At 47.2% G+C, this 12,429-nt stretch overlaps 1 protein-coding gene and 1 long non-coding RNA gene across 2 annotated transcripts; both read left to right on the top strand.

The window, feature by feature from the left end:
• Window positions 1–4,508: 4,508 nt before the first annotated feature.
• LOC135824706 (uncharacterized) lies at window positions 4,509–6,518 on the top strand. The gene is made up of 3 exons (XR_010554925.1): window positions 4,509–4,867; window positions 4,960–5,130; window positions 5,669–6,518. It is a non-coding gene; the product is annotated as an uncharacterized LOC135824706 (long non-coding RNA).
• Window positions 6,519–7,336: 818 nt separating this feature from the next.
• LOC135824385 (uncharacterized) lies at window positions 7,337–8,161 on the top strand. Its single transcript, XM_065337117.1, has one exon. It carries the CDS (start codon window positions 7,337–7,339, stop codon window positions 8,159–8,161), a length of 825 nt encoding a protein of 274 aa, XP_065193189.1.
• The last annotated feature ends 4,268 nt before the right edge of the window (window positions 8,162–12,429 follow it).

Below are 12,429 nucleotides of genomic sequence, written 5' to 3'. Positions count from 1 at the left end.
GACTCCGATGGCGATTCCAAGCGACCCGCTACCTACATCAAGTATACTACCGGTGGTGCTGGCGAAGCTGATGAGGACGAAAACAGGCAGGCTGCTGCCCAAGACAAGGAGGGTATTCCCCAAGACCAGCAGCGTTTGATTTTCGCCGGCACTCAGTTGGCAGACGGCCGAACCCTGAGTGACTACAACGTTCAGCAGGAGTCCACTATTCACGTGGTACATCGTCTCCGTGGTCACAGGTGGAATGCAGAATTTCGTCAACACTCTTCCTGGCTAGACCATCACTCTTTACGTCGCGCAAAGTGATGCTATCGACAATGTGAAGACCATGATTCAAGACAAGGAGGGAGGTTATTTGTCTGACGCCGAGCTAGCCGCTCTGACTGACCGGCTCAACCAAGATGAAGATAAAACCTGGCTTGCTCTCCGCCGTAGCTCCAGCCGCCGCCGTGGTTACTAACGCTGATTCCAGGTATGGCATTTTCTTTCCTGTCTTCCTTCGGTCTCCCTGTTCTCTTCAGTCTTCCTTTATGCGAGTGTGTGAATCCAGTTTAGTTTGGTAGGCGTCTGATCATGGTGAGCCACGGCTTACCCAGCTAACGTGGGACAATGTGTGTGACAACGCCCCTTATAGTTATAGTGTATTCAGTTCGGTTTTTGAACTGCGATGTTCCTGGCGGCTTGTGCCAGCGTTGTGCAGCAAGAGTGCTGTGGATTTTCAGGTCCTATTTGGAGAACAGTTCTTTCCCCTTTTGACCCCGTGAGATCGTGTGAACCTGGTGTGCTTCTACTTTATGATTTGTTATCAGTTCATTTCTTCTGTCTACTCTAAACGTTATCATTTCCGATATAATATGCCATCTTCCGGTTGACGCTGTGTTCGTAAGTCTTCACTAATTTTTTGAAAACCACGAGGGCGTGATAATCTGTAGGAAGGGAGGGTGTAGTATCCCTGCCCGACCAATACGGAAGCAGTACGGAACTAATACGGAGCTTGCCTGATGTATATTTAGTGTATCTCCGTATGTAAGCGTACGTCGTCTGCTGCATAAAAGCGGCTGCGCATTTCTGTTTTGATGAAGATTAGATTAGATAGCAACGAAAGCTAACTCGAAGATGAGAGATTTTGATAATAACGAGCTATTCAACCTCCAGGTGTGCACCGGAGAGAAAGTCAGTTATTTTGCCGCTTCTTCTTTCACTAATAATTATATCTCAGGTGTGTACCTGAAAGAAGTAGATTAAAAGTAATTCTTGTTTATTTCACCGCGCCTACCACTCGGCTACCCATTACATTAGCTGGGTACATGTCACTATTACACAGCAGCACAGTAGCAAGAGAGCTACCTCGGTCGACATCAGTGGACGTGTGCGACGAGTGGATGCGACATACGAGTGGATGCGACAGCAACAGTGACTGGAATAATGGGTGATACGTTTTATGGAGCGAGCGTATGGGGGATGACTGACATCTTGAACACACTGCGTTGGGGGATGGTGCGGATGTCGCTGGGTAGTGCGTTCCACAGCTTGGGAGCGGCAACAGAGAACCTAGCCTGACCAGCGCGGCTTGCGGCGGGTGGTACGTGCGCTCCGATGTCCTTCTGCAATCGCGTACGCCGATCTGGTGACCTTGAAATCAGTGCACAGAGCCGGTTCCCCGCAATGCCATGGATACATCGCCAGGTAAGCAATAGCGCCTTTTGCTTGTGCAGCTCTGAGATTCGGTAGAGTTCCACCCGTTGGAGCAGCGGTTGAGCAGAGTCGTATGGCCGAGCGCCAAAAACTGCGCGAACCACTTTGTTCTCCAGCGTCTGGAGATCCGTTGCTTGCTGGGCAGTTAGACAGAACACGAAACAACTTGATGCGTAGGTCAGATCCGGCATCACCACGGACTTCAAGTAGGTGACTCGGGTCGCCAGGCTCAAGCATCTCCGAGTCCGCCAGAGGGCACCTACTTTGCGGGACACCTTTGCTGTAATGGCTTTCAAGTGTGGCTGAAAGTTCAGCCCCTCGTCAATGATGACGCCAAGGTACTTCGCGTTGGTGACTGTCGGCAGAGCTTGGCTGCGGCAGAGGACTGTGACCCGGGGTCCAGCGTCTCTACCAGGGAAGACTGTGAGAACTTGACTCTTCTTCTCATTCAGAATCAGTCCTCAGTGTCGCAACACATAGCAGGGAATTCCGTCGCTACCCGTGGCCTTCCTCTCGTCTACCTTCAGTAGGAGAGCAAGCACTTCTTCGCATGTGGCTGGTTCGAAGCGGTCCATCTGCTTTTATAGCAATAAAAACTGCTTTATGGCAGTTTTCTAAAAAGAGTTATTGTGTTCTAATCCATGGACCCCGTCTAAAAAGTAAGAAATTAACGAAATGTGATAGCCGAGAATTAAAATTTCACACAAAACCTCACAATAATCACACACAGAATGAAAAGCTAGAATACATTATGTACCTTTTCCCCTCGTGATACTCTTTCCCATGCATGCATGTTTAGTGTTGAAAGCAGCATTTCAAGACAAGTGTTGTGAAACTTCACCTCTCTATTATACAAAGCACGAAGTGTTGTGATTATTGTGAGGTTTTGTGTGACATTTTAATTTTCGGCTATCACATTTCGTTAATTTCTTACTTTTTAGACGGGGTCCATGGACTAGAACACAATACCTTTTTTTAGAAAACTGCCATAAAGCAGTTTTTATTGCTATAATTTCTTTAGTTTTTTATGTCACAAATCATGCAATGGAATGCCCTAAATGATGGCCTCTCCAGCTCCATCATAATCAATACCGTACTACCGATATACGCATTGATGTGCAAGCCTTTTCTTGCAGAAAATGGCACTTGCATGATCATGTTCTTCTGAGCTGAGGGGGGAACATGTGGGTAGTGGTGGTGATACGTTTTTCATACGCAGGTCATTCTGTGGATGTTGCAGAATTTCATGACTGTCATAAAATTGTCTTGCCTTTCCGATATTTCAGATTTCCACACCCTCAATCAGATTTACTTGAGAAATGTAACCAGGTACGTGTCGCACATGTCTCTGTTGATTCTGTGTTTATAATTATAGCAAGAGTACAGGGGGTTATGTACTCTTGATTATAGTCATGGGTTGTCGTGAAAAGGTCATCTTGCATCATATTGCACGGAAACCGTAATCCTGTTGATGTTGATACAACTTTTGGAAGTACATGTAGTTTAATGACTTCAAAGTGTTAGTCCACGAATGTCTAAAACAACACAGCAAACGATGAACAATAAACATGTATTAGAATGTAAACAAATACATTGTTGAGTGGAACACCTCGTTCCAACAACTACACTGATCCCGAGGGTATAGGGGGCTAGGCTATGGTTGGAGGCACTGAGAGATAAACAAGGCACTCCATAATAATAAAATGTTACACATCTTTGGTGAGTATGAAAGATATCCAGTCAAACCTCTTTAGGACGAACACCAAGGGACTGATGCAGTGATGGTATTTGTTCTGTGAGTTTGTCTTAACCCTATTTTATATCCATTGAATACAAATATTTCTCCAATGGAGATACGAATAGATTTTTTCTACTTACAGCAAAAGATTCTAAGCCAGACCGACTTATTGACTCATCTCGTATGAAACAAATGAGTCGCTGAACCTTTCTTTAGCAACATAATAATAATAGTAATAATAATTTTAGAATTGCGATCAACAGAACAAGCTGAACCGACATTTCACAAAGGCTTTTATTGTATTCAAAAAACGAGTGGATACGAAGGCAGTGAAGAGCATGGAAGAAAGAAAAAATGTGGTATGGAAGAAAATTAATGATGAACAAAAAATCTTACTTCGAACTAGTTTTCGCACAACAATCCTCAGGAAGCTACGTTGTACTAATGAAAAACAATCCAGAAAGATACAAATAAAGAGAAATGGAGTGAGAAGAAACAACACCTATGAAAATGATAATCCTAGCTGAGGAGTGTGTTGTAGGCCTTGGCGGATAATGCTCGAAAAGGTGGCAGATTCTGCTTTTTTTGCACCGAAACTGGCAGAACCATACAAACCTTATGGCGGGCAATTCCTCGAATTCTGCTCCATATCTTTATCCACATACCAAACATGCATAAAATTACCAGAAAATGTACTTAATTCTGCCAATTTTTCTGCCAGCATTAACCGCCAAGCCCTAGTGTGTTGCGAAACTAGTTCGAATTAAGATTTTTTGTTCATCATTTCTTCCATATCACATTTCTTCTTTCTTCCATGTTCTTCACTGCCTTCGTATCCACCCGTTTTTTTAATACAATAAAAGCCTTTGTGAAATGACGGTTCAGCTCGTTCTGTTGATCGCAATTCTAAAACTATTGTCGCCTCGACGCCTATTTACATTATTATAATAATAATAACTTTATTACATGACGGCAACTGAAACAGCAACAGAGGAAATACGGTACAGGTACAGCACATGGGGCTGTTAAGTGATGGCGTCACAGTTCCTTCGATACGCATAGCAACGATCCCACTGGGGACAAACAAAAGTAGCGTCGTCTCCACCGAACCAGTTGTCAGTGGCAACATATAGGAATCGTGTACATTTCTTCGTTTCTTCTTTGCTGTTTTCAGTGAGTGTTTTGTTTTCTCTTTGTCCTTGATCTCGACGGTGTTGTCGTGCTCATTACCTTACTGAGACGTCTCTTGTGACTGTAGCCAGTGTCACGGAGGATTTTATTGGCGTGACGAGGTAGATCGCCGAGATCGAGCGTGAAAAACGCTCTGCATTAGTAGCTCCTGTAGAATGTCTTCTGGGATGGCGTATCCATGGTCAACAAAGCCAAGGTGCAAGACAGCATAAGAGATCGTGTAAACGATGGGAACTCCAAAAGGTAAGCTCCTGAACAAGTGGACAGATATGTGTATTTACAAACTCTCTCTTCATCCATCGATTGCCGCTATGCATTGCATTTTGTCTGCACAGATAATCTGGACAAATAAATTATATTGTAACTGGAGAGTGCAATCGTGCTTGGGACCCATCCCAATGTCATCACATGGCTGTGGTGACTATTGTATACCTGTACCTGGGAGAGTTTTCCTCAACTGAGACGGAGTGTAGGTGGATGGATTATGAGAAATGCGAAGATGTGGAGTAAGTTGTGTCGAAGAAATGTGTAATAAAATATAATTTACTTTACACTTTACACTCACTGTACATGTACATGTAACATCATGATACTGATGATTCCATCTTCATATCTCCGCAACAGGTACGCCATACGCACCAAACACATGGTGTGTGTGCACGCGCGCGCTTGCGTGCGCGCGTACATGCACACACTCTCATGCGTGGCCGAGTTGGCCGGATGACCAGACCACGCATTTGCACGAGGTGTCCGTTATGTCATTAGAGTGCTGTACTTTATGGCTTTATTCCAAAATAGTATGTCTTGCCCCTGTGAAATGGAGTTTGTGTCTATGCTCAGCGGGTATTGGGCCACGACGCCACACTGCAGTCAGCGCTGGAATTAAAATAGCACTTCATGGATTATTTTAACTAATTATTTCCTTTGCGTTTACATGTACTTTGTTGAGCACGTGGTTTCATTTCTGTGTTCTGTTATGATTGGCCTCTGGAAATAATCGGAGTGGATGTCATTTTTGTCATATGTGTGTGCCTTGTGCAACAGGTTCAAGGCTAGATGCACTTCACATTCGGCGTGCGATCTCGGCGTCTGGGACCTGATAACGTCTTGGTTGGATGGGTAATCAAGGACGATACTACTCGGCACACCAATGTACATGTCAATGTAATTTTTTACTCTTTCAGAGCTGCACTATTTACGGACGAATGTGTCTGTTAGAGAGGAAATAAATAGTATTCACAAACAAGTCCCACTTATTGTTTCTGTTCGTAAAAGGAAATTGCAATTTTTTGGTCATATTGTTCGTTCCGGCTGTTTGTCATTGACTGTTCTTCAGGGTTGTGTTGCTGGAGGTCGTTGCCGAGGCAGGCCCAGAATGTCATGGCTTGATAATATTATTTCATGGACTGCACTTGACGTGCAGTCCCTGCTCGCTGCTGCACGCGATCGATTTTTATGGCGCTCACTTGTTCATACTTGCTCTGTGACGCCCCGACGACCTTAGGGCTATGGGCTTGTGGTGATGACTATTTACGTCTTGATGCTTACTTCGGTGCTAGCGTGTTTCCCCCGGATTATTTCTATCATCATGCGTGTTCTTGGGCTGAGCGAGCACATGCATGAGTGTGCAGCTATAGCCCTGTGTATCTTTGGTGACACTTTGTTCTGCAACGCATGTACCTTGTAACAGTATGTGCTTGCACTGCTTTGTGTGGCCTGCGTATTTCAAGACTATTCAGTGCATTAGACCCAGGTTGGTTTGGTTGCCGGATGATCTCTTGTTGCGTCGCTCTGTGTTTTGTATTCATCAATTTTTGGGCTTGAGAATTGAGCTGGTGTGTGGTTCCCAATATCAAAACATCATGCTGGTGCTCTGTGTTTTGATTATCGACTGTCCGAGCAGTCGCGATTCATTAACAGAACGGTCAATACTGTAGTCTCTTGACGTGTTTGTCTTTTTGTGTTTTCGCGGGGGGAATTAGCGGTGACGTTGCACATAGAACGGCAGTGTTGCATCACTGGACGACCCTGCCTCTGACTTCATGTCCCCAGGATGTGGTGCAGATACACCAGACAGTCACTTCCTGTAAACACGCAAACAGCAAAAGAAGAGATCCCGCAAATCAGGAAAACCCATTGCGGAAAATATCGAGTAGATCATACACCATTCAATAATCTGGAGTAATTACAGTGAGACAAACACTTCACTGCTCTCTCTCTCTCTCTCTCCATCCTTCCAAAATACCCTGTAACAATTTCCTAGAATTATTTTATTTTAATATATTCTCAGGACATCATTCTGAACATAATAACTTCTTCCATGGGTCTTCAATCACCACGGAGGGCGAGAATATATCTAAGTCATGCAGTTTACGGGAGGTGCGAGCTGTCATGGATATAGAGGCTGATATTATTGTGCCAGCGTGAGGGCAGAGACAGAAAGAAGACACTGATTTCTTGAACAACTCACCTACATAATAATTATTATAATCGAATCCACAGGGAGCGCTCGTACTTTGATCCATCAGGACGGGAAGAATCTTCAAAGGACTCTCAAACACGGAGTTTTACAGTGGGCAGCCAATTTCACAGCCATTATGAAGGCCCTCGACGACTACAGGAGATTCGTAGAAGAAAGAACAAGGAGTAAAGAGCGACAACAATCGCTTGAAGAAAAAGCAAAGAAAAACTGCTCTCTCTCCAGTCATTTAGATGCTGTTGCCTTTGACAACTGGTTCCATCCAGAGGACGCGACTTTTGTTTGTCCCCAGTGCTCTCATTTGGATTGGAAACCTGCGCCCAGCTATTAGCATTGAGCAACTGGAATCCTTTATCCAACAACGTGCCCTGACAGCCAATCAGCAGCTCACGATATTTAGTAGCAAACTGATCAGCAAGGCTGATGGCAAGGTCGGTGCTCGTGTGACGATCAGCCGAGCCTCAGTTGAAGCCCTCACACAGCCAAACTTCTGGCCCAGGCCTGTTTATGCACGCCCATGGGTTTTTCGTGATGACCAGAGAAACGCAGCAGACAAGCAACAACAGGAGCAACAGCAGAAGACACAGGAAAATCAGCACCAGGAATCTACACTAAGTCTTGAACAGAGAAACACAGCAGACCAGCAGCAGCAGAAGAAACAGCAGGAGGAGCACCAGAAGACACAGGAAAATCAGCATCAGGAATCTACACCTGAAGAGCACCAGCATTTGCAGACAGAACAGCAGAACCTGCATACTGCATCTAGTGACAGCCAATGCCCTGCATCCAGTGACAGCCAATGCCCTGCGTCTAATGACAGCCAATGCCCTGCGTCCAGTGACAGCCAATGCCCTGCGTCTAATGACAGCCAAAGCCCTGCATCTAGTGATGTCCAGCAGGACAGTGGCCAGCACCAGCCCAAGCTTCAAGATACGTCAACTGCGTCTGCTCCAGCCAAAGCCACGCCACCTCGCCCTGGAAAGCGTCATGCAGAAGATTCCCCTGGATCCATGTCGGGAATACCATGCAAAATGCAACCTTCATCTAGCTCTCAATGAGTAAGCTAAATCCAGTTGCGCGGGAGTTCTACCCTCAGGCTGCTACCGTATCTATTAACAGACTGCCACAATCTCATTCAACACATACCACCATTGGATTCCTTAACATCTGCAGCCTGCGCTACAAGATAGACACTCTGTCCGCTCTGATTAGGGAAAGGACATGGGATGTTGTTGGGATTGCGGAGACATGGCTGGACGCGTCTATAGCTGATGGAGAACTGAACATTGAAGGATACAGTTTGGTGAGAAATGACCGAAAGGGGAGAAAAGGAGGTGGCGTCTGTATTTTTTACCGGTCCTACTTGCCCATCAAACCACGGCCGGATCTCAACCAAGGGGACACGGAGGTAGTGTGGGTTGAGCTAAATGGAAAGGCAGGCAATCACTTAATTGGCTGCATATACCGACCACCAGATGCGCCAGTCTCCTACTGGTCCACCCTTGAGGCATCGCTGCATCAAGCTGCTATGGTTACCTCAGCCGTCACATTGATGGGTGACTTCAATGTCAATATCTCGCATTCCCAGCCACAGCATGCCCAGCCACTTCTGGATCTCTGTGGTGCATATGGCCTCACTAATATCGTCCACTCCGTTACGCGAGTCTCACCTCGGTGTCCAGCTGGCACTACTATTGACTTGATACTGACAACAGAGGATAAGGATTTGTATGATTGCCGAGTCCTGCCGCTTACACTCAGTGACCACTTTGGAGTTGAAGCAACCTTCAATGCAAGACATGCCCGGCCAGACATCCCCAAGCAGCGTGTGCGTCGCCGTTTAGATAACATTGACTTGGTTGCCTTCCGACTTGACCTAGCTGCTGCTGAACTTCATGTGTACCCACCAGACTCTGATGTGCAAGCCATGTGGGACCACTGGCATCAACGATTCCTTTCTGTCCTCGACAGGCATGCGCCATTGCAGCAATGCAAGATTAAGACAGGCAAGCTCCATCCTCCATGGTCTGACAGAGAGCTATACAAGATAAACTAGCTGAAGCGTCGCCTGCATCGAAAGTGGCTTGCTGACAAAGCCAACTCTGAAGCTCACACAGCATATAGACGTGCCCGCTCGGTTGCTGCGAATACAAACAGGTGCAAACGCAACCAGTACTTCCAAGGTCAGTGCCAAGAAAATTGCCAGAACCCACGCAAGTTATGGTCAGTCCTAAATACTGTGACTGGACGCAAGAGACAATCAATCCAGCCGACATGCGACATCGAACATGTTGCGTCCACGTTTGGCAAGGTAGTCTCTGATGATGCTTGACCTTCAGTGCTCTCTATGCCTCAGGGTCCACAGCCTCGGTCTGCCCTGACCTCATTCCAACATGTGCGTGTCTGCGATGCTGAACAGCTTTTGAAGCGCATCGACCCGCGCAAAGCAACCGGGAGCGACGGCATCCCAGGCTTACTTCTAAAGTACTGTGCCGACCTGCTAGCACCATCAGTTGCAGCACTTTTCAATGCGTCCCTGACCTCCGGCACTGTACCCGCTGGCTTTAAGCGTGCGTATGTGACCCCATTGCACAAGGCTGGCGATCCATCTGTCGCCAACAATTTCCGTCCTGTGTCCCTGCTCCCAATTCTCTCGAAGCTGCTAGAGAAGGTGGTGCAGAAGGCACTTGTCACCTTTCTGGATATGGCTGGTTCTCTGCCCAGCACACAGTTTGCATTCCGGACAGGAAATTCCACGGAGGATGCCCTTGTGTTGATGGTCAACAGGATCCTCGCTTCAAGAGACCGCCGCATGTTCACGGGTGTGGTCCTCCTGGATATGTCGAAGGCGTTCGACAAGGTTCGCCACCAGCAACTAGTCGAAGATCTCTTCTGTGTGGGCGTCACTGGAACAGCGCTCCAGTGGCTCATGTCATACTTGTCTGATCGCTGCCAGATTGTCCAGCTGGGATCCCAGCTTAGCACAGTGGCAGCCTGCTCCTGTGGAGTACCACAGGGGTCGGTATTAGGTCCACTGCTGTTCAGCCTTTACACCCGGGACATACCATCTGTTGCCCAGCAAGCTGAGTCCATCCAGTTCGCAGATGACATCGCACTGACCTGCAGTCGCCCAACACAACAGGAACTGACCGCCACTCTCTCCAGAGCAGTGACATGCATTGCTGACTGGCTGAAGCAGCGAGGTTTGATCCTTAATGCATCAAAAAGTCAGGCATTGGGAGTACCGGCTGGGAAGCTAGAAGCGCAAACTGAACTGGACGTATGGTGTCATGCGACTAAGCTGCCATCTGTCTCTTCTGCTCGCTACCTCGGAGTTCACATTGACAGCGCCATGTCTTGGAACACCCAGATGGATAGGTGCGTTGCCCGCCTCAACAAGAAAGTCGGCGTGCTGTGGCGGATGCGCCGCTGCCTCAGCATGCAAAGCCGCATCCAGTACTTCAAGTCTGTGATAATGCCTGATTTCTCATATGGCTCCAATGCCTTCTCAGCATCGCTGGCGGGTAAGCACCTGGACCGCCTCCAAGTTCTGCAGAATCGTGCGGCTCGAGCTGTGTACGGATGCTCGCCGCGCACCTCTGCCAGAAACCTGCTAGTCCAACTCGGCGCCTACCGTGTCCGGGAGATCTTCATCCAGAAGCTCATCTTCCTGGTTTGGCGCTGCCGCTACTCCCGTGCTAGCCCCACACTGCAAGTGCTGTTGCTACCAACCAGTGGCGCTCCTACTCGGCTGCAATTATCTATGGGTCTAAGACCACCGCCAACCCGCACTGAGCTGGGTAAGGGTTGTCTCGCGTTCCAAGGAGCTAGGCTCTGGAATGCGTTGCCCAGCGAGGTGCGGGCCATACCGCACCCGGCCCAATTTCGCACTGCTGCTGTTCCACACAGCATGAACCCTTGAGGTCAGACGGATCACTATCGCCATATTTTCATTATATGCCTGCCTGCTGGCCTGCCTGCCCGTCTCTCTCCCTGTTCTCTGACAACTTGCTTGTTAATTCGTGCGGTTGTTTTCAGACGTAAAGCCCTGTTGTAGAGGCTCAGCCTTCATATGTTAGTCTCTCTGTCTCTCTCTCGCTCTCGGATCTCTCTCTCTCTCTCTCTCTCTCTCTATCTCTCTCTCTCTCTCTCTCTCTCTCTCTCTCTCTCTCTCTGTTTTTGGTGGACAAAAATATCTCTGGCGTTGATTGCTTTCTTGCTTCGACTTCTGCCGCGCCTTTGTTCTCGTACTCCCCTTTATGTAAAAGTGTTGTGCAGACCCTCCCTCAATATAGTCTGTCTCATTTTGTCCTGAGATGTTTTGATGCATAGTGATTATGACACTCATCATTCGCTCCCTTGTCACTGGACAGTTCTGTCCGTTTGGTTTTAGCGAATTCAAATAAAGAAAACAACAACTCTCCGTTGCTATGCGTATCGAAGGGGCCGTGACGTCACACTTAACAGCCCCATTCTTGCTGGTACTACAAACAGATTGCAGATCGTAATCGACCTTATGCCATTTGTACAGATCCACAAAATCCCGTAGACCCCGTAGGGTGTTCATTGTGTGCTATGCATGCGCATTTGTCCTTTTGAGCGTCATAATTCAATGACCAGCAATCGCTTTTCCAGCTTCTTCACTTTGGTTAGAACTAATGACTAGCTAGATCTTTGTCAGAAAAAAGTTTTCGTATGAAATGCCTTCAGGCCCCATTTCTTAATGGAAATAGCAGAAAACACAATAGGGTCCTGCACATTCAACACCCTACCGGGTCTACGGGATTCCGTGGATCTGTACAAATGGCATAAGGTCCATTCTTGCTTTGCCGGCACGCAACTTCAGGCTGTGTTTACATGAGAAATTTCAACCCGGGTTGAAAGTATGTACGATAGACAAAATAGGTGAGGGTTTACATGAAGACAGTTGACCCGGGTCAAATACTGAAATGCCGCCAAAAGTCTACTTCTACAAGTCTACTTCTACACGAATCTACAGTTCCGTATAGTCACGTGAATCTGTTCGCGCGAAATTTGCATGTACAGTGCTGTTCAAACCTGGCGCGAGATACGCACAGAAGTACGTTTGTACGATTTCAACCCTCCCCTTGGGGGAGGAGGGTTGAAATCAACCAGGGTCAAGCGCAATGCGTCATATAAACGCGCCATTCATTTTGTGTACATGGCGGGTTGAAATCTGACCCGAGTTGAAACGTCTAGCGGGGAATGATCATTCGGCGCGAGCAGACGCGCGCGGAACAAACGTATAAGCCTTTTGCGCGTTGTACAGATGCACGAAATCCCGTAGAATCCCGTAGAACCTAAT

This window comes from Sycon ciliatum, chromosome 9 (genome assembly GCF_964019385.1).
Source record: "Sycon ciliatum chromosome 9, ocSycCili1.1, whole genome shotgun sequence".
In the NCBI taxonomy this organism is placed as follows: domain Eukaryota; kingdom Metazoa; phylum Porifera; class Calcarea; order Leucosolenida; family Sycettidae; genus Sycon; species Sycon ciliatum.
The sequence above is the reverse complement of the archived record's forward strand: the minus strand, read 5'-3'. Positions and strand labels throughout refer to the sequence as shown.

Coding starts and splice junctions, on each gene's coding strand:
- LOC135824385 (XM_065337117.1), top strand. CDS start 7,337: ATGCTGTTGCCTTTGACAACTGGTTCCATCCAGAGGACGCGACTTTTG.